At 41.6% G+C, this 25562-nt stretch overlaps 2 protein-coding genes across 3 annotated transcripts in view; one reads left to right on the top strand and one right to left on the bottom strand.

Moving 5' to 3' along the window:
• cpsf1 (cleavage and polyadenylation specific factor 1) overlaps positions 1–8937 on the top strand; it is a 33042-nt gene extending 24105 nt beyond the window's left edge. Inside the window, 14 exon segments of the mRNA XM_034161538.1 lie at positions 2960–3112; positions 3197–3313; positions 3516–3606; positions 3695–3779; positions 4519–4660; positions 5769–5921; positions 6014–6190; positions 6562–6628; positions 7200–7247; positions 7336–7448; positions 7450–7492; positions 7743–7872; positions 8554–8692; positions 8771–8937. Of these exon segments, the coding sequence (XP_034017429.1) occupies positions 2960–3112; positions 3197–3313; positions 3516–3606; positions 3695–3779; positions 4519–4660; positions 5769–5921; positions 6014–6190; positions 6562–6628; positions 7200–7247; positions 7336–7448; positions 7450–7492; positions 7743–7872; positions 8554–8692; positions 8771–8818 (1506 nt within the window). The 3' untranslated portion in view covers positions 8819–8937.
• A 2214-nt stretch (positions 8938–11151) lies between these two features.
• On the bottom strand, positions 11152–22214 carry adck5 (aarF domain containing kinase 5). 2 transcript variants are annotated; one of them, XM_034161543.1, is made up of 15 exons: positions 22098–22214; positions 18932–19023; positions 18678–18830; positions 18407–18482; positions 16157–16357; positions 15937–16077; positions 15493–15606; positions 15287–15418; positions 15117–15200; positions 14965–15046; positions 13672–13750; positions 13488–13579; positions 11706–11958; positions 11340–11456; positions 11152–11273 (listed from the first exon to the last, which is right to left on the bottom strand). In XM_034161543.1, the coding sequence occupies exons 1-15, from the start codon at positions 22119–22121 to the stop codon at positions 11171–11173; spliced, it is 1743 nt and encodes a 580-aa protein (XP_034017434.1). In that variant the 5' UTR covers positions 22122–22214; the 3' UTR covers positions 11152–11170. The 2 variants fall into 2 exon arrangements, with proteins under 2 accessions (XP_034017434.1, XP_034017435.1); XM_034161544.1 differs by lacking the exons at positions 18932–19023; positions 22098–22214 and having other exon boundaries at positions 16157–16352; positions 18678–18729.
• Positions 22215–25562: the final 3348 nt, after the last annotated feature.

Genomic DNA, 25562 nt, shown 5'->3' with positions numbered 1-25562 from the left:
TGATGCTACAAACTCAAAACTATTATGTTTAAACTGCTTTTTTAGCAATCCTGTGAGTGACTAAACTAGTATTTAGTTGTATAACCAGTTTTTCATGATTTCTTCACATCTGCGAGGCATGAAGTCAACCAACTTATGGCACCTTTCAGCTGTTACTCCACTCCAAGATTCTTTAACAACATTCCACGATTCATTCACATTTCAGAAACAGCTTTTTTGATGTCACCCCACAAGTTCTCAATTGGATTTAGGTCCGGGGATTGGGCAGGCCACTCCAGAACATTAATTTTGTTGGTTTGGAACCAAGATTTTGCTCATTTACTAGTGTGCTTGGGGTCATTGTCTTGTTGAAACACCCATTTCAAGAGCATGACCTCTTCAGCATAAGGCAACATGACCTCTTCAAGTATTTTGACATATCCAAACTGATCCATGATACCTGGTATGCAATATATAGGCCCAACACCATAGTAGGAGAAACATGCCCATATCATGATGCTTGCACCACCATGCTTCACTGTCTTCACTGTGAACTGTGGCTTGAATTCAGAGTTTGGGGGTCGTCTCACAAACTGTCTGCGGCCCTTGGACCCAAAAAGAACAATTTTACTCTCATCAGTCCACAAAATATTACTCCATTTCTCTTTAGGCCAGTTGATGTGTTCTTTGGCAAATTGTAACCTCTTCTGCACGTCTTTTATTTAACAGAGGGACTTTGGGGGGGATTCTTGCAAATAAATTAACTTCACACAGGCGTCTTCTAACTGTCACAGCACTTACAGGTAACTCCAGACTGTCTTTGATCATTCTGGAGCTGATCAATGGGTGAGCCTTTGCCATTCTGGTTAGAATGGCAAAGGCATTGAAGTGCCTTTTTTTCTGTATTATCAGCTCTTTAATTTGGGATTATTGGGAATTGTTTCCAATTTAAAAAAAAAAAAAAAACTTAACTCTGCTGTAAATGTTTTGTGAATTTTGAACAAATGCTAATCTTTCAATATTGTGGATTAATAATGTAAAATTTCTTTAGTTGGCACACTGCATTCAGTGGACTTCAGTGGTGGTGATCCATCATGGGACCACATACTGAACACGAGACTCCAAGCTGTGCACACTGGACCTATTTCTGGATGCCTATGTGCTCATTTTAGTTACAAATCTCTGGTGCTGTTGCAGCAGTGTATTTATTCATAATTTTGACTTGATTGGATGAAGTTCATGGACTGGCTTCAGACTTTATTTATAGATTGCTTATCAGTGGCAAGAGTAAAGATATATTTGTAGATTATTTAGATCATTGTAGTTGAACAGCCTATAATTTTTTGCACCTGCATATAAGTTTTCCCCTCTCCAATCAACTTTTTAATCAAACTACGCTGTTCTTCTGAACAATGTCTTGAACGTCCCATTTTCCTCAGGCTTTCAAAGAGAAAAGCATGTTCAACAGGTGCTGGCTTCATCCTTAAATAGGGGACACCAGATTCACACCTGTTTGTTCCACAAAATTGACAAACTCACTGACTGAATGCCACACTGCTATTATTGTGAACACCCCCTTTTCTACTTTTTTTTACTAATAGCCCAATTTCATAGCCTTAAGACTGTGCATATCATGAATGCTTGGTCTTGTTGGATTTGAGAGAATCTACTGAATCTACTGGTAGCGTGTTTCCCATGTAACAATAAGAAATATACTCAAAACCTGGATTAATCTTTTTAGTTACATAGCACTACTATTATTCTGAACACTACTATATATACACCAACATAATTACCTCTTTAAACAGTATGGGAGTTTGCAAAAAATTCCAGAAATTAAAGGAATGACTTTTAAAAGCTTCTGAATGACTCAGTGGCATAATTTGGGGTTACTTCGGTTAATTGTAGCTCTCTGTAAGTGCCGAAATGTAGACCCAGACCTTCTTCTGTGTAAAAGTGGAGGAGCCAAGGCTTCCAAAGCACAGTTTTTGGTTTCTGCAAGAAAGGTTCATCCTTAAGAGCCACCTGCAAAAGGTTCATGAGATCATGAACAACTGTGTATTCAATTATTAAAAATATATATAAGCAGTTTGGTCGAGGGCCTTTCATGTAGTTGAGTCCTCGCTTCAAGATGGACGGTGTCGCATTCCTAATTGATGCCTATCAACTCCTTCATTAATTCTTTAGTTGTGATCATCAGGCATTGTTGGACCTCTACTCCCACTCTCCCCCAAGATGTTGTTTGCTTCCAATGGTAGCTTGGGGGGGACCCAAAACATAGGTTGGTGTTTATTTTAAACATCTGATGACAGTGAAAATCTGACTGTTTTTACAACAAATTCTGCGACAGTCACATGCAACGATACCTTGCTAGTCTGACATTCATTCATTCATTTTCTGCTGCTTATCTGGATCTGAGTCATGGTGGCAGCAGACTGAGCAGCTCAACCCACACTTCCCCATGCTCGGCCAAGTCCTATATCTCTTCCCACGGGATCCCGAGGTGTTTCCAAGCTATTTATTTATCATTTTGTTTATTTGTTTTTCCTTTCAAAGAAAACTAAACATTAACTGAAATAAATATATTGTATAACTATTATTTTTAAATAAAGTTCATGTGTAAGTAAAGTGGATATTATATCTTAATACGTGTAGTAAGTAAGACCCTTCGGATACTCCCTTGTTTTTTTTGTTTTTCACTCGGGGTCACCACAGCAGATCCAAGGTGGATCTGCATGTTGATTTGGCTCAAGTTTTACGCCGAATGTCCTTCCTGACACAACTCCCATTACATGGAGGAATGTGGCAGGGGTGGGGTTTGAACCAGGAACCTTCCACGCTGAAACCAAGCACACTAACCACTTGACCACCACCCCTGTTTGTTTGATAAAATGGATTATTGGAGATTGAACATGGTGTATGTAAACATATGGCAGCAGCTGTGAGTCGTGGAACATCTGACGTGTTGCCGTTGGCTCAGGTGTTCATCTGCGGTCCGTCTCCTCACTGGATGATCGTCACCTCTCGGGGAGCCATGAGGCTTCACCCCATGACCATCGACGCAACCATTGAGTCTTTCTGTCCGTTCCACAACGTCAACTGCCCGAAAGGTTTCCTCTACTTCAACAAGCAGGTAGGACGACTTCTCACTGTAGGGATAATGTGCATGTTTTGATTTTTTTCTTTCATCTCTTTTGTGTTTTTTTTTCTCCCAAAGGGGGAGCTGAGGATCAGTGTCTTGCCCACCTATCTGTCCTACGACGCCCCCTGGCCTGTCAGGAAAATCCCCCTGAGGTGCACCATTCACTACGTCTCCTACCACGTGGAGTCTAAGGCAAGGCTCCTCAAAGACACGCCAGAGATTAAAGTTTGAATCCTCACACACCGACACAGTTTGGTATAAAAAAAAATGGCTTCAGAAGTTTGAGGTGAAACCGCTGTAGTTCCAAACTTTTCTGTTGAATGGATTTTAAAAAAGAAAAATACGAAGAGATTCTTTTTTGGTGTTTGGTTTATTGGGTTTTTCACCCTCTCAGGTATACGCTGTGTGCACCAGCGTGAAAGAGCCGTGCACACGCATCCCCCGGATGACGGGAGAGGAGAAGGAGTTCGAGACCATAGACAGAGGTCACACACGTTCTGGTTCATGCTCGCCTAAACACCACCAGAGCTCCTAACTGTTTTAAATAATGTTGTTTTGTTTGTGAATCTACAGATGAGCGTTACATAAACCCTCAGCAGGAAAAATTCTCCATCCAGCTCATCTCCCCGGTGAGCTGGGAGGCCATACCCAACACACGGTAATACCAGTTTTAATTTGTATTTAAATAAATATTAAGATTTGTGTTTCAGGCATGAGGCAGCATTTTGGTTCCATGCAGCAGAGAGCACTGCTGAGCAAATAAAGCCTGTCTCCCGTCCCCCATTTTTGATGCCCAGTTGTCTTCAATTTCAGAAAGGGAAATAAATAAATAAATTGATAATCAAACCAGGTGTATTTTGTGGTTTAAAAAAAGTAACATAAAACATTGTGAGCAATGAGGAAAGTTTTAAACATCTTTTAAAAAATTGTGACTTTGGGAGGAATAGAGATACAAAAAAGTAATCTATAATTAATAATCTAATTTAATTGGTGCAGACTGAAAGAAGACAAACAGGTAAAATATGTGCTAATCTGTGTGTGCTGTCCTCTGAGCAGAAGCCGTTTTCTGGTCTTGCACCACATGAAACCCTTGAAAAACATGTCATGCTCTTAGCATTTTGAAAAACTGAGGAAAAATCGCAGCAAGATTTTATATGTGCAAAAAAAATCAGATATTGGGAATCATATGTAATAACGGCCAATAATCGTTCTTATGTAATCTGATATGAACTAGTAGGTGACAAAATGCAATTACATACGAATTTTGACTGATTTAAAAAGAAGTGTGGTTAATTGAAAGTCTTCTAACTGCTTTTGGTCTTTAATAATGTTGCTTTATTTTATTCCAGCTGGTCAAAATTAGTATTAGTATTTTCATGATTCCCTGTGTCCCACAGGATCGACCTGGAGGAGTGGGAGCATGTGACCTGTATGAAGACGGTGGCGCTGAAGAGTCAGGAGACGGTGTCTGGACTGAAAGGCTACGTGGCTGCAGGCACCTGTGTGATGCAGGGGGAGGAGGTCACCTGTAGGGGGCGGGTGAGAGCTCCCACAAGCATCACGTGCTGTGGGCTTAATGCCACAAATTAAATTATCAGTTCACATTTGCTTTTTTCTTTTCTTTTTTTTTTCCTCTGTGAAACTGAAGAAATACAAAGCAGTGATTTGATCATGAAATACTGGGTATAAATATAAATAGTATTCAGAGCTCAGACTACTGTTCTGTGTAAAAAATACTTAATTATTCCCCGCATTTACTGCACACACAAGCGTGCCAATCCGCCAAAACACACATGGGGAATTGAGATATGAAATAAGAATTTTATTATTGGAAGTTCATATCAGGCATGACAATGGCTTTTGGAAAACAAATAAAAACTCTAAAAATGCCCAGGAGCCTGAGAGATACTCATGAAATTTGAGCATTTTTGAATGCATTTGAGGGCATTTTTTTTTATTTTTCTTGAATGTCACCCTCTTCTGGAGTTTTTAGAGTATTTTTAATGTAGAGTGCTGCCCGTCACTGGTGGCATTATCAAGTAAATTTATCAAGTAAAACATAAAATCATTGTCTCTTTTTACTGGACAGTCTGAAGAAATGGTGCATGTATTTATCAATGAATAATCTCCTGAGTTCAGACAAAGAACTGAACATTCTGGAACAACTGTCCATGATAGGTAGTGATTGAAATATAACATTAACTGTGTAACAGGAATTTAACCCAGTACTTCTGAGTAATCCCAGGGTGTTAATCTGGGTCCGTGTTGTGTGGCTGAGCAGCGTGCGGTCTAGGGTAGACTTCCCTCGTGCCTTTACAGGAAAAGCTTGAAGGACTTCTAGCACCTGAAAGCTTCCTGGAGATTCGTTTTCTATGTCGCCAATCACGTGTCAGAAAGGAAGCGATGAGCATTTGCAGAATGTCACACCGGTAGAGGGCAGTCTGGGCGTTACACTGTTGATATTCTGGTTATTAATGGATTCTTGGGTTCCTTGGAAATGTACCTGTTGTGGTTTCATCCAGTCAACACAGTCAAATTTACACATTTCAAGAGGAACCGACTGCTAAAAGTATCTTCTGAGACTTTAATTAAACGTTGAAGCCTGTAATTTGTTCTGATCTTCTGGGTATTTGTTTGTTCTTGTCAGATTTTGATCCTCGACGTGATCGAAGTGGTTCCAGAACCAGGTCAGCCCCTCACCAAGAACAAGTTCAAAGTCCTGTATGAGAAGGAGCAGAAAGGTCCAGTGACGGCTCTGTGTCACTGTAACGGCTACCTCGTGTCAGCCATCGGTCAGAAGGTCTCCATCACCCTCTCACAAATACAGCACCGAGCTGGAATATTGTGATTTGCATGGATTCTATTTATTTATTCATGTGTGTGTTTGTGCAGATCTTCCTGTGGATCCTGAAGGACAACGACCTGACGGGCATGGCCTTCATCGACACCCAGCTCTACATCCACCAGATGTTCAGCATCAAGAACTTCATCTTAGCTGCTGACGTTATGAAGAGCATCTCACTGCTTCGGTACCAGGAGTCCAGCAAGACGCTGTCGCTCGTCAGCCGGGTGAGGAAGTGACATCACAAAGCAGGCCACATTCAGCCACGCAGTCCAGCTGTCGGCTGTAGATCACGTTGTTCAGTAGCTGCTTCCTTTGTGGATGTGCTAACTCGCTAACAGGACCTGTTACACACTAGGCTCAGATGAGCTGGATAGATTTTAGTGTTGTATGGTGCATATATCGGAATATTAATGAGGACGAGGAGCTATTTTTTTTTCTTCTTTTTTTTTTTTCATTTCTTAAAGAGGCATTATTGGACCGGTATGACTTATATACTCTGTAAAATACAGTACTTGTTTAATATATAAATGTGATAATTAGTCGTTCCTCAGCCGCCACTGTCTTTCATACTTTTCCTCTTGTTTTGTGGTCACAGGATGCAAAACCTTTGGAGGTTTACAGCGTGGAGTTCATGGTGGATAACAACCAGCTTGGATTCTTGGGTATAAAAAGAATTATCATAATTAGAGCCCAACCGATAAAGTTTTGAAGAATCCTATCTCCCTCTAATATCAATGTTTTTGACATTTAAACAATGTATGATCTATGCATAACTTTAAATTATGTGAAATACAAAATTTGCATCATATTTAACTTAAATTGGCTCAAATTATGGCTCTTACAAAAAAATTACCAATATTCAAGTATTTATTTCATTCTGCTCCACATACACCCATTGGTGTCTCATCATATGGAATAAATGGCCCATTACTTCAGGCACTGAGGGGCCATGAACCCACACCACCCTCTTGAGATATGAATCATGGTTTCATCTCAGACTTCATTATATTATCTTGGTGATGGCTAGTGTCAAAATAAATATCAGGGGAAATGTTGGTTTATGCTGTGTTTCTGTCGGGGGGTGGGGGTGTAACCCATTAATCTGTCAGATTTTAGAATCACCACATCTGTATCTGTTTTAAAAAATCCTGTATCAGTCGGGCGCTGATCATAAACTTGCCCTTTGGGAGAGTTTTCTTCTTTTTGTTACTAAAATGTCTTTTTGTTTCTTAGTGTCCGATCGAGACCAGAACCTTTTTGTATACATGTATTTACCTGAAGGTGAGTGGGACTTTTTTTTTTTTTTTTTGGGTTAAGTAAATCCATGAATTCACGTTCACGTATTGAAGCACGAGGTCTGTGTTTGCAGCCAAAGAGAGCTTCGGAGGGATGCGCCTGCTGAGGCGGGCGGACTTCAACGCGGGCGCTCACATCAACACGTTCTGGCGGATGCCATGCAGAGGAGCGCTGGACACGACCAGCAAAAAAAACCGTGACCTGGGACAACAAACACATCACATGGTTTGGTAGGTGGTGATCTGTGGCTGGGTAGAAACTGATGTCGTCGTAAAATGACGGGAGTCACTTTTTTATCTTTAGTTTTTTTTTTGTTTGTTTTTTTAAATAACCACAGCAAGAAAAATGTTAAACATTGGCCTTTGTCGGACCGTCACAGTAACAGTTTCTCACCGTCAGTGAAGTCGTTACCAAGAGTGTTGCTTAAAGAAGATTGTGTGGTTGAACCTCTCTTCAGCTGGGTTTGAACTGTCTCCACAGCCACACTGGACGGAGGGATAGGTCTGCTCCTTCCCATGTTCGAGAAAACGTATCGCCGGCTGCTGATGCTGCAGAACGGACTCACCACCATGTTGCCTCATCACGCCGGATTAAACCCAAAGGCCTTCAGGTTCTTACTGCCGACACGTGGGGCTGAAAATGAGTTTTACTTGCTTTTGGAAGCTGCTTTTTAAAGACGGGATTGAACCAAAGTTACAAATTCATTAAAGGAATGATTCCAAACGTAATGTCCTCAGAGTGACTGAGCAGATGACCTGTGGTGCCCCTAGCGCTGTCCATCTACAGCACATAGTGCAGGTGCCTTCACACCTCCTTTCTACATACGTCTTGATGGGCGGGTACCCGTTTGGTTCTGTGAAAGCCACCGTGATGCATGACGTATGCACAAAGCTCCTCCTTCCAGTCCTGTCCAACCCCCCCCCCGGATTTTTACATAAGGGTTTGTTTTTATTCAAACATTTGTTTTCAGTTTTGCTTTACTTTGATGCACTAATGTCCATTTCTTTGTGTAAAAATGCACCTGGCAGTTACTATTTTGCCGTTTAAACGGCAGAAAAATTTTAGATCAGGTTTTTGGTGGACTGTGAGGCACGGTGGCTTTCTGCTGCCTCACAGTGGCTGTCCAGCAGCACCACATTCACGGGCGCACAGATGATCTTAAATACATGAGCTCCTTACACAACATGGACGCTGGGTGTGACCATGACGAGTGTGTCGGTTTAATTCAAGCATTAATCTTTGCTCCACTGCGTGTGCACTTTGTGATTGATTTTGGATGTTTTGTGTGCAGAATGTTGCACAGCGACAGACGCAGCCTGCAGAACGCTGTGAGAAACATCCTGGACGGAGAACTCCTCAACAAGTATCTCTACCTCAGCACCATGGAGCGCAGCGAGCTGGCCAAGAAGATTGGAACCAGCCCCGAAATCGTAAGTCCATAAAGACAAAAAAAAAAAAAAATTGTTTGGTTCACGTTGATTCTCATTCTGGTTTTATTTCCATATGAGGTCCTGGATGACCTGCTGGAGATCGACAGAGTGACGGCTCACTTCTGAGAAACACGTTCCTGTTTACATCCACAAGGGGACGAGGACATCATTCAAGACCTGTCAGATTTAGTTTTTTTTTTTTATTATTATTTTGTATAGAAAAATCATTAAAAAACAGCTTTATAAGCCAGAGTGAGTTCTTAATGTGGCTTTGGTGAGTGTGCAGTGACACAGCAGGAAGGAGGTTAACACTGAAAATCCAGGATTTCCAGTTGTTTGTTTGAGGTGGAATTATGTTTTGTGCAAGAAGTTTATATTTATTAGATATTTGGATGAGGAAACAATCTGCACCTCTGCTGTGTGTGTGTGTGTGGGGGGGGGGGGGGGGGGGGGGTGTCAAAGGTCGCCCAGTTAATGACAGAAGACGTGCTGCACATTTTAAACCTGCAGTGGAGTGACAGCTCATCTCCACCAGTGATCTTTGGCTGAGTGTAAATCACCAACAGCTGTTGAAGAGTTAACACACTCGGGCCACTTTATTAGGTACACCTGTTCAACTGCTTGTTACCACAAATAGTTAATCAGCCAATCACATGGCAGCAAGTCAATGCACTTAAGGATGCAGACGTGGTGAAGACAGCTCACTGAAGTTCAAACTGAGCATCAGAATGGGGAAGAAAGAGGATTTAAGTGATTTTGAACGTGGCATGGTTGTTGGTACCAGACGGGCTGGTCTGAGTGTTTCACAAACTGCTGATCTACTGGGATTTTAACCCACAACCATCTCTAGGGTTTACAGAGAATGGACCAAAAAGATATTTAGTGAGTGGCAGTTCTGTGGATGAAATGCCTTGTTGATGTCAGAGGATAATGGACAAACTGGTTGAATGGACCAACATCTGAGGACTGTTTCCAACACCTTGTTGAATCTGTGCCACAAAGAATTAAGGACGTTCTGAAGGTAAAAGGGGTCCAACCTACTGAGAGCAACGTGTACCCAATAAAGTGACCTGTGAGTGTACATGGTTATATAACAAATTTCAGCCTAAATTAATGTGATATTAATCTGTAGCATAATCAGTTTATTACCAATATGGAGACAGACACAATGTGGTCACCTTGAACACGATACCTCAGAATAAGTGGTAATCACTTGATACTTATACCAGAGGTACACCTGGGGAGTGGATATGATTGTCTTGGGTTTCTGAGTATATTTGCACATTAATGAACCTTCTCTACATTTGTTTTTCATGCAGCATTGAATTAGAATCTGAAACTTGTAACCTTTGAGTATACATAAGGAAAAGTAATTGTATAGAGACATGATATGCATCTATCTATATATATATATATATATATACACACACACACACACACGTGTGTAGGTGTGATGTTGAAAAGAACTCAGTCCAACTGCTGCTGATTGGAGGTGTTCCATCATCCTCTGGAGCAGCTGTCGCCTCCTAGCAGGCGACATGGGGTACTGCGCTAAACACAAATCTCACTTTCAAAAGGTCTTGATAGTTGAGCTCCTGCAGGTTCTGCTTGAAGAGCTCTGGGTCCAGAGAAGGCAGGCCGTAAGTGATACAGATACATGTTCTGGTGTGGTTGGACCTTCAGGGTGAAGGCTGCCCCATTGGGGCTGGGGTGAGGATGTAAGGGGTGAGCAGAGTACAGGCTGGTTGCTGGTAGAGGATGAAGCTGTCAAAATTGCTATCGACAAAGCCATATTGATCTGTCGTAACATTGAAAACCCAATTTAATGTATATTTTACATTATATCTTAATCAAATGTGCCCCAATCACTCTCATATTTGAAGGTGAGGTTCGGACTGACAATCACTATCACTAAGTTCTTTTTGACTTCAGTGTGCAGTCATAAAGCTGATTATCACTTCAAATAATTTAAAAACTTAGTACTGAACTGTTCCTTTGCAAAACATTTTCCTTCAGAGAACTACAAACAAACACCATCAACATTAAATCTCAGAATGACTCAACATTTGCTTGGTGAGCCTCCAGCAGAAGCTACAACTCTGAGAAAACAGCACAAACTAACATGATCTCGTTTGGAAACTATCTTTATTCACATTACGATACAAAAAAGATGTTGCATTAAAAATCAAAAAACACTTTGTTCAGGCGCTGGGCTCGGCAACCGAGCAGACCAGTTTTTGATGCATCAATGTTGTGGATCCCAGTGGCTGGTGAAGTCCAAGAGGAAGCCCACTCTGACAAGGGATTGTCCAGTTGTCTGCTTGGGTGGTTGCAATCCAGGACCCAAAGTGGTTCTGTTGTGGTGTGGCGCCGGTGCATGCACCCAGACTCAACTTTGTCCCTGTTTGTAACTGTACAGGAAGTGATTTGGTGTCAATCTGGAAGCATTTAGCATTTCAGCAGCGCTCAATCCCATCTTCATCTCAGGTACTCATACATGTCGGCATCCAGCGATACAAGTCCAAAGTAAGAGAGAAAATTGAGGAGTGAGCGCGTCATGCTCATCATCAGCATCTCTGACCTGCGACACAGACAGATGGTCTCACACACACCAAAGACTCTTATCGCTGTGTAAAACTCTCCTTACCTCAAAGCCAGCTCAAACTTGAGGCTCTCCCAAGTAGACCACGCCCAGCGGAAAACACGCAGCTTCTGTAGCAGCCCCGCCCCCTCAGCCTGGATCCTCCCCCAGCCTCGAACTGCACTGAAAAACCAAAAGCCTCGTGCTAGGGTGACGATTTGAAGCGTCTGAATGTTCACTAACAGCGTAGCCGAGACATTCATGAACGCGAGTCGATTCTGTTCCAACAGTGAGATCAACTGGACAAGCCCAGAATGTGCCCAGTGTGTAAAACAGCCTGGACCTTACCATGTTCCTCTGAGAAGGTGGGTCCCCCCCACACATGCTCATCAATAATTCAACAAAGTACTCGGGGTCAGAGGGTGTGTTCACCTCTTGGCCATGATGAAGTAGCGGTCCACAGGCGCGCCGAGCGCGACGTTGATGCTGCGGACGGTGTTGATGTTCCTGAAGACCAGCAGCATGGGGCGGGGCATCGACTTCAACACCTGCATAATGCTCTCAAACTGATGGAGGGCCATCTGTTGCATGTAGGCCATCTCCTCCTTACTCAGGATGTTAGCCAGACCGAACTCCCGCATGTTGATTGGACGCTGTAACAGCATCTCGCTAAACAGGAAGTACTCTGCAGAGGAAAGTCAAATGATGTGTATGTATACTGAAACCTCTGCACACCTTGATACCTCTGAACATTTACAGATTTCTCTTGAAGGCCGCGGTGGGTACGTGCCCCGTCTCAGTTAAATTAATATTTGTCCATTTGTTGTAAAACTACTCTAATGTACGTGGTCTATTAGATAATAAACCGACCCTTTTATTTATTTATTTTTTTAACTATATGGATTTGAATGACGTACGATTACACCAATCATGCTTGAACCCTCGTGCGCATGCGTGAGTTTTTTCACGCGTATCGGTGACGTCATTTCCCTGTAGGCAGGCCTTGAGTGAGATGTGGTCCCGCCCTCTCGGCTGAATTCCTTTGTTTCACACGCTGCTCCAGACGGCGCACGTTGCTTTATCAACATTTTTTCTGGACCTGTGAGGAATATCCGAGTGGACATTATTCGAGAAATTAAGCTGGTTTTCGGTGAAAAGTTTAACGGCTGATGAGAGATTATGGGGTGTTTCTGTCGCTGTAAGGACTTCCCACAGAGCAGGACGTCGTGCAGCGCTTCCAGGCACCGTCGTCGGCCTGTTTCGACCTGAAAACATCCTAATTTAAGGCTCTGTTGACCCAGGACGTCGTGAGAGAACAGAGAAGATTCAGAAGAGGCCGGCATGAGGACTTTATGCGGACATTCCACTGTTTAAGGACATTTTTTAATGAAAGACATGCGTGCAAATTCGCCGAGTCATTTCCATGACGACTCAGCAAATCTGTGTGCGCCGCGACAGGAAAAACACCTCCGTGTTGAAAACCATTTGTAAAATTCAGGCGGCTTTTGATGGCTTTCAACAAGTGAGTAACTGAGAAATTGTTTAACAGCTTGGGCATGTTCCAACTTGTCCGTTAAGGTTTCCAACGGAGGTGTTTTTCCTGTCGCGACCCCCCCGCGGTCCAGCCCGACATGCGACTCTGCCCGCACGTTCTTTCATTACAAAATGTCCGTTAACAATGGAATGTCCGAATAAACTCCTCATGCTGACTTCTTCTGAAAGTTCTCTGTTCTCTGAGGACTTACTGGATCAACAGAGCCTGAAATGTGAAAGTTTTCAACTTGAAACGGTGAGACGCTGCCGCCTTGAAGCGCAGATCGCCGTCAGGCGCCGTGGGCCGTCCTTAAAGCGACACTTACAGACCAAAATCTCTCATCAGCCATTAAAATTTTACCGAAAACCAGCTGAATTTATCGAATGGTGTCCACTCAGTTGTGCCTTACAGTTTTGAAAAAATTTTGATCAAACAAAGCAGCAGTCTCTGAGCCATTCCTAAACAATGAAAAAATTGAAGAGAGGGTGGGCGACTCCTCACTCAAAGACTGCCCACAGGCGAATGATGTAACCGACAGGCGTGAAAAAAACTCTTGCATGCCCACGAGGGTTCAAACATGTCTGATGTAATCACACGTGATTCAAATCCATATGGTTTTTGAAAAAAATAATAAGGTCGGATACTTTTCTAATAGACCTCGTATGAATGTTTGTCTTCACCTTTCACCCCGAGTGCGTTGGAGTACGTCTTCATTCCAGCCTCGTCTCGCAGGACGATGGACCTCCACAGTTTGCACAGAGCCACTCTGTCACTGGAAGTTCAAAGGTGACAGCTGGTAAGACGATAACTGGGATAAAGAAATTGTTTATTTATTTATTTTAAAGAAACTCATTGTATTCTTACTGTGGACTCAGGTACTCGTACAGCCCGTGATCCAACAGCACCAGCTCGGCCTTGTTACCAGAACCGGGTCTCACGAGAACTGCCAACAAGTTAATTCAGCACAAAGATCTCTTAAAGGTTTTCAATGTGTTAAATTTACCACAAACAGATTGTAGATTTAAAGTTTAGCACAAATGACTACACAGATCCGAGTTCTAACAGCGGCACCGTAACGTCTTCATAAAGTTTTAACACTACAAGAGTAAGATGGGTGTTAAAAATGGTGCTCATTTTCCAAGATGGCCGCCAAAGTGACCAACTGAAAATTACTTTTTGCACTGAAATGCAAAGATCACAATAGATCTGTTTTGCAGCATCAGGGAAATCCACGACGGCAGCTAATTTCAAGATGGCCGCCAAATCAACCCCCAAATTCCTCACCACCACCAAAAATGTCTTGACTTATTTGATTCATGTGACCTTTGTGTCAAATTGTAGGTTTTGCGGTCTGATTTTTAACTTCATGTTCAACAACAATGTAAGACCCTTAGTGCTATAAGTTACCATTTGATCATGATGCCTGCAAATATTAAGAGTTTTAAGAGATGAATATTTCTGTGTAGGCTCTCAGTTGTCCAGGTGGTTAAGAGATGAATACTTTCAAACCGTGTGCTGGGTAGAAACCGTTCATACTAAATGTAATAAACTTCACTCTAATTTTAAACATAAGCAAATAAAACACAATAAATGGCACACACAATAAAATATAATTAAATGTAATTTGACATCAATATCATTTTAATCCATCAAATAGGAGCATTTCAATGCAAAAACTGATTTTCAATGTCATTTTGGAAAATGGGCACCACCTTGAATTTTCAAGTGGCCAATGGACCAGATATGATGAGAATCACCAACCAAATTTGGTACTTGTTCTAATAAATGCACAATTTTTTTTTTCTTCATTATCTGTTCCACTATAGCACACTGAGCCCCCAAGCCTGTTTGATAATCAGTTACACCCTGAAAACTAGTTTCGATTGGATAAAACCATCTCTGCAGAAAAACAACCACTGTTTGCCTTTTGTTAATGTTTGGTATCAAACTAGTGTTGAACATTCCAAGACCTTTGGCGAAGCGACACCTACTGCTCATGAAGAAAACAATGACCCTGGATCGTTTCACTCAGTTGTGTGCAACTTTTAAACGCCATGTCAACTGCAACCCATCAGCCACCACAATAATTCCAGTACTATGAGTGTGTAACAATTTCTACTGCTACTACACACATACTCAGATATATTAAGTACTCACCATTACCAGGATGTGGGTCAGCATGAATAAAACCTGTGTAGAATAATTGCTCAGCAAACATCTGAATCAGTTTGTCTGCAATCTAACAGACAAATATTTGATTAACAACAGTGTCATGACAACACTCAACTGTGCAGAAAGCATCAACTTACATCTTTCAAACACAATCCTTGTCTTTTAAGTTCTTCTATGTTGTTGATTTTGCAGCCTTCACAAAATTCTGCCGTCAAAACTCTCTTTGGATGGGGGAGTAAAAGAAGATTTAGTCGAGGAAAACTAATACGGACACTTATTCTACGACGTCCTAAAATCATAAACTCACCTTACTTGTCTGCTCCCAAAACACTTTGGGGACAACAACAAATCTGAAGCCTTTCAATTCCTCTGCGCACCTCTCAGAATTTCTGGCCTCATTCTCAAAGTCCAGTTCCTGAGCCAACGTTCCCTTCAAGTCCTACAGAAATGAGATTGAAATCTGTGTATACAGTCTGCATGTATAAATGCAGCAGGGTTAGTCCAGCTCCACACCTTAAGCACCCATCGGAATCCAAAAGTGGGGTGCATGAATTTAACAATATCCAGCAGGATCTCCAATGTCCTGATGTCTCCATCAAACCGGTCCCTGAGGTCAATGTACTGCACCTGCAGTAAGGAAAAGAGACGGAATTCCACACTATTTGTTTGTTTGCATTTATGCAGAAAGATATTGTGAGTTATGTACTTGAAAATCAAGAGTGACAATTTTAGCATGACTATATATATGACTATTTTTTAAAAAACTGGAAATGACGAAGAAGCAGCACATGCTTTGTAACAATACTGAGGCTGTCCTGAGGATAATGTTCATTTGTAGGCTGCAGGGAGTAAAACGTATGGAGCATCCACTTGTAATGTGTTGTTACAAAACTGTGAACAATCGATACACTTGTTTCTTGTATCATAATGTTGTCTGCAAAGAAAACCAACACTCACTTTCACAGCAACAGGAGTCCCATCAAACAATTCAGCTTTATGAACTTGGGCCAAGCTGGCCGCAGCGACAGGCTCATAGTCAAATGTTTTAAAAAGCTGCTGCGGAGATTTGTTGAAGTCTTCTTGGAAGAGAGCGTCCACCTGTGGAAAAACGGTGTGAGACATTTCTAGTTGTACCCCTTGGCTGAGTAAACGACATTGCTCCCGTTTGGGTTATCACCTCCTTGTATCTTCTGTTCAAGGCCTTGTCTTCCAGCGTTCGCAGGGTGCGAATGTACTCCGGCGGTAGGAGGTGGTTGAAGGAGCACAGACCTTGGCCGAGTTTGATGTACACTCCTCCGTTTCTTACAGCTCCTTCCAGCATGCAGTCCGCTGCCCTCTGGTGGCAGGCTGACATTTCGTCCAAATAGGATGGGCTGCTCTAGCAGTGGGAGACGGTTGTGTTTTGTATTACATAAATAAATTTAAAAAAAAATCAGCATTATATAAATCAGCCGGTCGCCTTGTTTTCAAAATACAACAAAAATATGTACTGGTCATTGAAAATGCACATATCCCATATTTGCCTAACACAGCTGCAGAAGATCTCAGAAGGAGACATTTGACAACTAGAAGCACTCAGAGAGTGCAAACCTCCGCCAAGGCCGTGGGGTCACTGACGTTATAACATCTACACGCCGTGGAATCATTGAACCTAAAAAAGTCTAACGATGTTTGCTCAGTAGTAAAAAAAGTTTCATCATTCCATCACAGTTCATCTGCTGTGACTGGATAGCATGTATCCTTAGCGCTTGGCATCACAGTTTATTGCAACTTGCACCTTTCCCAGAAGCTACTGTCATCTGAGCACTGATATTGATATTGCATGTGCTTAACAAAAGACAAAAACAAATAAGAGACAAAATTCAATTTATTATTCAACTAAACTGCAAACATATGAATTTTTTAACATTGATGAAATACTTCTCTAAACAAGGCCATAAGGTCACTGACCCCAAAGAGATTCCCTCCTTGGCACAGTGATCTATTTCTTTTTGTCTCTTTCTCTAAAATTGTATATAATAATCATTATATAAACAAAAATAAATTTAAGAAATATTACAATTTGAAAACAAATGCACCCGACCGTGATGACAGCTGCAACTGCTTAATGCTAACTTTTAACATTGAAAATGCCATAGACATGCTAACGCGTTAGCATCGGGATCTGGATCGTGATCCGGATCACCACTAAAATTTAATCACTTGTTCCTCTTGTCATTTCCAACCACTCCACATAATTTCTATAAACAAGAATAAATTTAAGAAACATTACAATTTGAAAACAAATGCACCCTAACATGATGACAGCTGCAACTGCTTAATGCTAACTTTTAACATTGAAAATGCCATAGACATGCTAACGCGTTAGCATCGTGATCCAGATCACCACTAAAATTTAATCACTTGTTCCTCTTGTCATTTCCAACCACTCCACAAAAATAAATTTAAGAAATATTACAATTTGAAAACAAATGCACCCGAACGTGATGACAGCTGCAACTGCTTAATGCTAACTTTTAACACTGAAAATGCAATAGACATGCTAACGCGTTAGCATCAGGATCCGGATCCGGATCACCACTAAAATTTAATCACTTGTTCCTCTTGTCATTTCCAACCACTCCACAAAATTTCATCAAAATCCGTTCAAAATGTTTTGAGTTATCCTGCTGACAGACAGACAAACAAACAAACGCGACCGAAAACATAACCTCCTTGGCGGAGGTAATAAAGGAACTAGCAAACAAGAGTTCCAACAGCCACATAAAGAGAGATACAGATAAACTCAAGTATCCGGTTAACAACGATGTCCAACTACTAGCTGCCACCACAAAACCTCAAATCCTTATGTAGCTGATTTGTGGAAACAATATCATGATTCACTGCATTTAGTTGATATTAAATAATTTGATCAACTTGACCAACTCCAAAGGGAGTTTTTCCTTCCCACTGTTGCCAAGTGCTTGCTCACAGGGGGTCGTTTTGACCGTTGGGGTTTTTCCGTAATTATTGTATGGCCTTGCCTTACAATATAAGGCGCCTTGGGGCAACTGTTTGTTGTGATTTGGCGCTATATAAATAAAATTGATTTGATTTGTCCTTGACCCAAAGCCTGACGTTACATACCATTTTTATATGTGTACAATTATTATATAACTATTTTGTAAAGAGTCTCTGCATAATTCATTACTGCATAATGTGTATAAATATATGTTGTTTTCTGTTGTCCCATCAGTTGATCTTTATATAAGTGCGCCCACGTTTGAAGCTTCGCATTGAATTTTCACAATATTTCACTCTGCAAATAATTTACTACAACATACCGTTTTGTGTATTAAAATTGAAATTTGACTAAAAGTTTCTTGCTTGTGAAAAAAATATATATATACTCTTGTTTTTGCAGTCCAGGGAGTTAAATGGAACATACCTCATCCAGGCCGCGGAGCGCTACATGTGTGGTCCACCAGTAGTCCACAGAGATATAGAGTCCAACAGACAAAGATCTGAACACACAGGAATAAACTTTACTCAAGTTTAGTTCTCAGTGTGACATTGGCACAGCGGTGACGGCTGGCTTAAACAAATTTCATAACCTAGTAACAAATAAGTATCAAACTTTGTGTTATTTAAGGATCTTCTGGAAAACATCTTTTTTTTTTTTGAGGGTGAACTGTAAGAGTGTGGGAGCAGAAACCGACCTGAAGAAGCGACCAAATCCTTCTATCACAACCCTCATTCTCCTCCTCTCTCTGGGCTCTGAAGCCACGTACCGGACGCCCACTGCCACAGGGACGCCGACACACACGCCAATAATCGTCTTCCACAGCACTCCTCGGTGCTGCTTTCCCTCCCTGAAAGGAACAAACAGTCCAATTTCATCGGGACAAAATTAGCTTTAAAAAACACAAGATGATAAAGTTTCTGTTTTGTTTTTTGGGGGGTCATCATTCACCTGAGTGAGCTGAAGCATCTGGTTGCTTGCTGTGAAGAGCTTGGATGTGGATATCGACGGAGGAGTGCCATATGATGCAAACACAACCTTAACTTAGGAATAGAACAACACCGCATAAGAATCAGGTACAGAAAAAAATAAATTTAAAAAACAAGAGCAATCAGAGATTTCTGATGTCTGCCAATCTGGATCCAGATCACCTCCAAAATTCAGTGGAGTCTTCCATGGCCTAATATCTATCTGTGGTGCAAATTTGGTGAGAATCCATGAAGTAGTTCAGAAGTAATCCTTCAAAGTCTATATCTGAATCCGGATCACTTCCCAAATTTAATGGAGTCTTCCATGGCCTAATCTGTGGCGAAAACTTTGTCAAAATCTGTGCAGTAGTTTTGACGCAATCCTGCTAACAGACAAATAAATAACTCAAATCCAGTCTTAATTGTATTTGTAACAGACATAACTCACCTGTAACCAAGAAACTGTCTCTTGAGTGTGAGATTATCGAGTCTGTGTTTTCAAGTGAACTTTGGATTTATCCCTGATTTTTATACTACTGGCTCCTTTTCAAATTATTACAACACAAAATTGGGATTTCCAGCCAACCAGACACAAAGATGTAAAACAATTATGAATGATGGGGATTTTACTCTCCATGATTATTTGCCTACTTTGAAAGTAAAAGACAGTCTATCAATAGTCTATTCAGCAAAACTCCCAAACCAACACAGATGTGAACTTTGGACATGACAGAGTTACATGTTAACTATGAGCAGGTACAGGTCCACTGCCACAGGCCATAACAGCTACTTAAAAACAAGAATCCAACAGAATATTCACTTCCATGACCAGAAACTTGATATTTATAATCAAGATAAATTCCCAGGCAGAGCTTGGCGCTTTATAAGCTTTGGTCACAATGTAAAAATTCCTGCCAGACACGAATTGGTGTTTTTTCAGTAAACAAGAGTAAAAATGTACAATAGCTATTCTGCAAGTGTATTTATTATTTTCTGCTCAATAAATAATCAGGAAGTAAATAAAAATACACTTTGTGAATGTGAATTTCTCATCATGTTTTGTTCTCACACAAATCCAAATTAAGCAATTACAGTGGAATCAAGGAGACACCAAATCTTACATCATGAACATCAAACTTTGAAGTCAAAAAAGAGAATCGCAATAAGGTATGTGGCGATCAAATCTGCATATGGATTATCATTATATCTAGTATCTAATAATTGATGACAAATTCAGTGAAATCTATGGCTTTTAAATATATCTTAATATTGGCTTAAAAAGTTGCTGTACTTATGTCACAAAAATACACAAAAAGAAAAGTTGGGGACAACAACAAGCCTATTTTTTTCCTGTAAAAAATAAACAATGGAACTTCAATTTTCCCTGTTGTCACCCTTGGTATGTGCTATGAAATCTTTTTTGCATACTATATGTGAAAATTTTAGTAAATAAATCTCAGTTTGGGGAAAAAAAAAATCATGCTGGAAAGTTGGCAACCATCCATTTTACTGCCATGTTCCGATCATAGAGAAACTCCCACATTTACCTATTGCCCCGCCTACTACTTTTGGATATGTTTTGTTTTAAACTTGTGTGACGGGGCCGGCAGGAGCACATTTTAAGTCATTAAACTTCACTCCCAAACACCAAATGATGCTAGAGCCCACGGGTTTTAGCCTTGTGGTCAGAGTACCTGCCTCCCATACGGGAGATCATGTGTTTGCGCCACAAGGGGGGGGGGTGACGACACAACAGAGAGGTTAAACTTGCAAAGTTTAACGTTCGTATGACTAGTCTTGTGTTGACCTTTGACATTTTACAAGAGTGTGAAGACACGGACGTAGCAGCGAAATAAGTGGTATGGTTGTGTAGAGAAGTGGCTGTGAGGCAATATGTCCTGTTGTGTGGCTGAGTGTGCATAAATATTTCCGAAAATATCAGACTGGTTACCATGACAATCCGTCCAGAAAGCATATCACATTCATTACAAACCAGAAAGTTTAAAAACACGATTAGAAAAACCAAGTCGGACATGAACATAATCCATAAATATCTAAACAGCATCGGAAAAAAACACGCAGATTGAAAGCTTACCAGTTAACAACTGGACCATCTGTTAGCAAGTTTTCACAGAGGTGAAGCGAACAGATCTGACTATGAGCTAAAGCAGCTTTCATAGTCAGGCAATACCGCAAGTTTGCATGTTTTTATACATATAGTAGCCATATAATAAACAAATTATTAACCTCGCTTGCTCCATCTGTATGGGAACATCAAACCTCAGTGTTTTTTGCACTGACCTCACGACCCTGGCCTGATAATTTCCCATACAGACCTCGCACTCAGTTAATAATCCTTTATTATTGTATCAGTAGCCACTTCGTGGATTGCAATAATCAATACTCTGTTTGGTAAAGTGGGCGGTCCTTACAGGTTTATTATGATCAAACTCAACCTCGTTAAAGATGCACTCAATTAGAATATTCAGTTTAAATTTGGGGGGGGGGGAGCGCTGTAACCTTATCTAAACACGAACAGAACCAGTTCCTTATTAGGGTGCATGACTTTAGAGACAAACAATATGAAATCTTCAATGGTACCAAGTGTTTTTATATCAAACTTGTTTCCTGTCATGAGCCTGAAACAGAGTGTTTGAGGAACATGATGTAGTGTGTATGAAGGTGGTCTGGATCAAGGCTATGGTGACCAGCACATGTACTTTGTTGTTTTCATTTGCTGTCTGCTTCTGAGGGACAGAATGTCTCCGCTGCTGACAAATTGATGTACAGATAGCAGCAATGTCAGGGACCTGAGCACACAAATATCACACAACCTCCCTCATCTCTGATCTCATCCAAACTGTAATAACACGACAAACTTCTCCTAATTAACCACGTTACAGCTCAAACCACAAACATATATTATATATATATATATTAAAATTATCACACTGAATATTTTAGCAGGCGTGTGCACACATCTACTAAATCAGAAATTCAACTTGTACTTTTGACACTACTGCTGCTAACAAGAGCGGCTAGTTAGCTAGCACACAACCGGCTAACACATGAGCTAATAAAATAAGTTACAATAAACCGGAGCGGGAAAAAAAAAAAATAAAATGATTTAGAAGTGTTTAATAATTTACCACTTTGGGGGTGTCCCCTGTCATTCTCCGAGCGTTCGGAACAGTGACGTTACGCCGGGTTAACAAAAAAAAAAAAAAAAAAAAAAAAAAAAAACCAGAGTCCCTGCGGGGCTGCTGCTGGACGGAGGAGCGCAGACACATCACGTGACTCACAGAGCGCCACACACGCCGTATGGACCTCTCGCGTGAACAGGTCAACAGTGCCGCCATATTAGAGAGGTACAGTGAGCTCCCGCGCTAACTCTCTTTTAAACTAGAAGTCCCCTTTTCACTCCCCCACCCCACTACCACCACCACCACCCAATATCCTTCTTTTGGATGGTGCTGGCTGTGTCTCCCACAAACTTGGAGGCATGGGAGTCACAATGCTGCACACCCACACAGTTTTTTTTTTTTCCATGATACTTTTGTCTCCTAGATGTGTGTGGCTGTGTGTCGGCGGGGGGGGGGGAATGGCACCTTAACTCAAGAGTTTTCAACCACCTTGGGTGGTATTCCCCCAAGTCAAGGCACGCTCCCTACATGGGAGCGTGCCTTGGTACAGTGCTTAAATGGAAATGGTAAATGGACTGCATTTATATAGCGCTTTTCCATTTGAATCAGATGCTCAAAGCGCTTTACAATTATGCCTCACATTCACCCCAATGTCAGGGTGCTGCCATACACACTACACACGCTCACTACACACCGGGAGCAATAGGGGATTAAAGGCCTTGCCCAAGGGCCCTTAGTGATTTTCCAGTCAGGTGGGGATTTGAACCCATGATCTTCTGGACTCAAGCCCAACACCTTAACCACAAGACCATCACCTCCCCTGCTTTACTGCTGCATTCACAACACTGTGGAACTAATTGTGTTCTGGATCCAAACCTCTCAGGCACACAACCGGTACATTCCCACCTCTCAATGGTAAACATCTAGCCATTGCAGCCAGATGAAGCATGGGTGTCTTCTTGACCTTCTCCAACAACTGAAGTCCTCAACACTCAGGCACCTATGCATTGGATCACACCTAGTGAAAAGCACCACATGGCCAGAATGTCAAAGCTGATGCTCCCTCACAATGCAAACGACACTCCTCATCTTAGTCTCCTTAAATAGCCACTCATTTGACACAAAGTCATCCTTCAAAGAGACCTGGTAGCAAAGACATCCAGTCATCACCTTAGAGCACTAGTTAACATCCAGGTCGCATAATCATACAGTAAGACATGAGTAAGACTGGAAGCACCTGGACCCTAAACATTTGAACCTTCATTCTCCTACAAAGGTATTGGCATCACCAAACACATCTGTCCATTGACCTCATAATTCTTGAGGGTTCATCGACTGCAAACCAGCACCTGGAACATTGTTTGTCCAGCTGTTCCCTTCATGGACCTTTTTTCATTCCAATCTGTAATTGACTCATATATTCCATCACACTACTGCAACTACACTCAACAAAAATATAAACGCAACACTTTTGGTTTTGCTCCCATTTTGTATGAGATGAACTCAAAGATCTAAAACTTTTTCCACTTACACAATATCACCATTTCCCTCAAATATTGTTCACAAACCAGTCTAAATCTGTGATAGTGAGCACTTCTCCTTTGCTGAGATAATCCATCCCACCTCACAGGTGTGCCATATCAAGATGCTGATTAGACACCATGATTAGTGCACAGGTGTGCCTTAGACTGCCCACAATAAAAGGCCACTCTGAAAGGTGCAGTTTTATCACACAGCACAATGCCACAGATGTCGGAAGATTTGAGGGAGCATGCAATTGGCATGCTGACAGCAGGAATGTCAACCAGAGCTGTTGCTCGTGTATTGAATGTTCATTTCTCTACCATAAGCCGTCTCCAAAGGCGTTTCAGAGAATTTGGCAGTACATCCAACCAGCCTCACAACCGCAGACCACGTGTAACCACACCAGCCCAGGACCTCCACATCCAGCATGTTCACCTCCAAGATCGTCTGAGACCAGCCACTCGGACAGCTGCTGGAACAATCGGTTTGCATAACCAAAGAATTTCTGCACAAACTGTCAGAAACCATCTCAGGGAACCTCATCTGCATGCTTGTCGTCCTCATCGGGGTTTCGATCTGACTCCAGTTTGTCATCGTAACCGACTTGAGTGGGCAAATGCTCACATTCGCTGGCGTTTGGCACGTTGGAGAGGTGTTGTCTTCACGGATGAATCCCGGTTCACATTGTCCAGGGCAGATGGCAGACAGAGTGTGTGGCGTCGTGTGGATGAGCGGTTTTCTGATGTCAATGTTGTGGATCGAGTGGCCCATGGTGGCGGTGGGGTTATGGTATGGGCAGGCGTCTGTTATGGACGAAGAACACAGGTGCATTTTATTGATGGCATTTTGAATGCACAGAGATACCGTGACGAGATCCTGAGGCCCATTGTTGTGCCATACATCCAAGAACATCACCTCATGTTGCAGCAGGATAATACACGGCCCCATGTTGCAAGGATCTGTACACAATTCTTGGAAGCTGAAAATGTCCCAGTTCTTGCATGGCCGGCATACTCACCGGACATGTCACCCATTGAGCATGTTTGGGATGCTCTGGACCGGCGTATACGACAGCGTGTACCAGTTCCTGCCAATATCCAGCAACTTCGCACAGCCATTGAAGAGGAGTGGACCAACATTCCACAGGCCACAATTGACAACCTGATCAACTCTATGCGAAGGAGATGTGTTGCACTGCATGAGGCAAATGGTGGTCCCACCAGATACTGACTGGTATCCCCCCCAATAAAACAAAACTGCACCTTTCAGAGTGGCCTTTTATTGTGGACAGTCTAAGGCACACCTGTGCACTAATCATGGTGTCTAATCAGCATCTTGGTATGGCACACCTGTGAGGTGGGATGGATTATCTCAGCAAAGGAGAAGTGCTCACTATCACAGATTTAGACTGGTTTGTGAACAATATTTGAGGGAAATGGTGATATTGTGTATGTGGAAAAAGTTTTAGATCTTTGAGTTGATCTCATACAAAATGGGAGCAAAACCAAAAGTGTTGCGTTTATATTTTTGTTGAGTGTATAATGAAAGGCATCATGGGACTGATGCAAACACTCTGAACAAGCGTCTTCATAATGACACTGCTTATACCAGTTAATAACAAATATTTTGGTGATCAATATCAACTTTAGATCATTTCTCAACTTTATTGGTTGTGGAGATATAGCAGAAAATATATCTTTGCTACACATTTTTATTTGACCTTGACTTTGCCTGATCCTATCCCAACGTTAACCATATCGAGATATCAGCCCAAGTAATATTGCCACCAAGTTCGGTGAACATCCATCTAACTTCTTCTTTTTTTAGTCATCTTGTTCGCCACCCTGCAGGGAAAAAATGTTTGGCCCATGTGGATTATTCATGTGATCATTCCACAAGTACAATCTTATTTTTAACATTTTGCTTCAATATTGGTGATCATGTTCT

The sequence above is a fragment of the Thalassophryne amazonica genome, chromosome 20 (genome assembly GCF_902500255.1).
Source record: "Thalassophryne amazonica chromosome 20, fThaAma1.1, whole genome shotgun sequence".
Lineage (NCBI taxonomy): Eukaryota > Metazoa > Chordata > Actinopteri > Batrachoidiformes > Batrachoididae > Thalassophryne > Thalassophryne amazonica.
Note: the sequence above shows the minus strand (reverse complement) of the source record. Positions and strands in the feature narration are given on the sequence as shown.

Bases quoted from the DNA above. Each gene is read 5' to 3' on its own strand.
- adck5 (XM_034161543.1), bottom strand. From the start codon at position 22,121: ATGACAGGGGACACCCCCAAAGTG. The intron at 15,047-15,116 runs GTAAGTTGATGC...TTTGTCTGTTAG, and splicing joins AAGGATTGTGTTTGAAAGAT to ATTGCAGACAAACTGATTCA. The intron at 13,580-13,671 runs GTAAGAATACAA...TTGAACTTCCAG, and splicing joins TACGAGTACCTGAGTCCACA to TGACAGAGTGGCTCTGTGCA.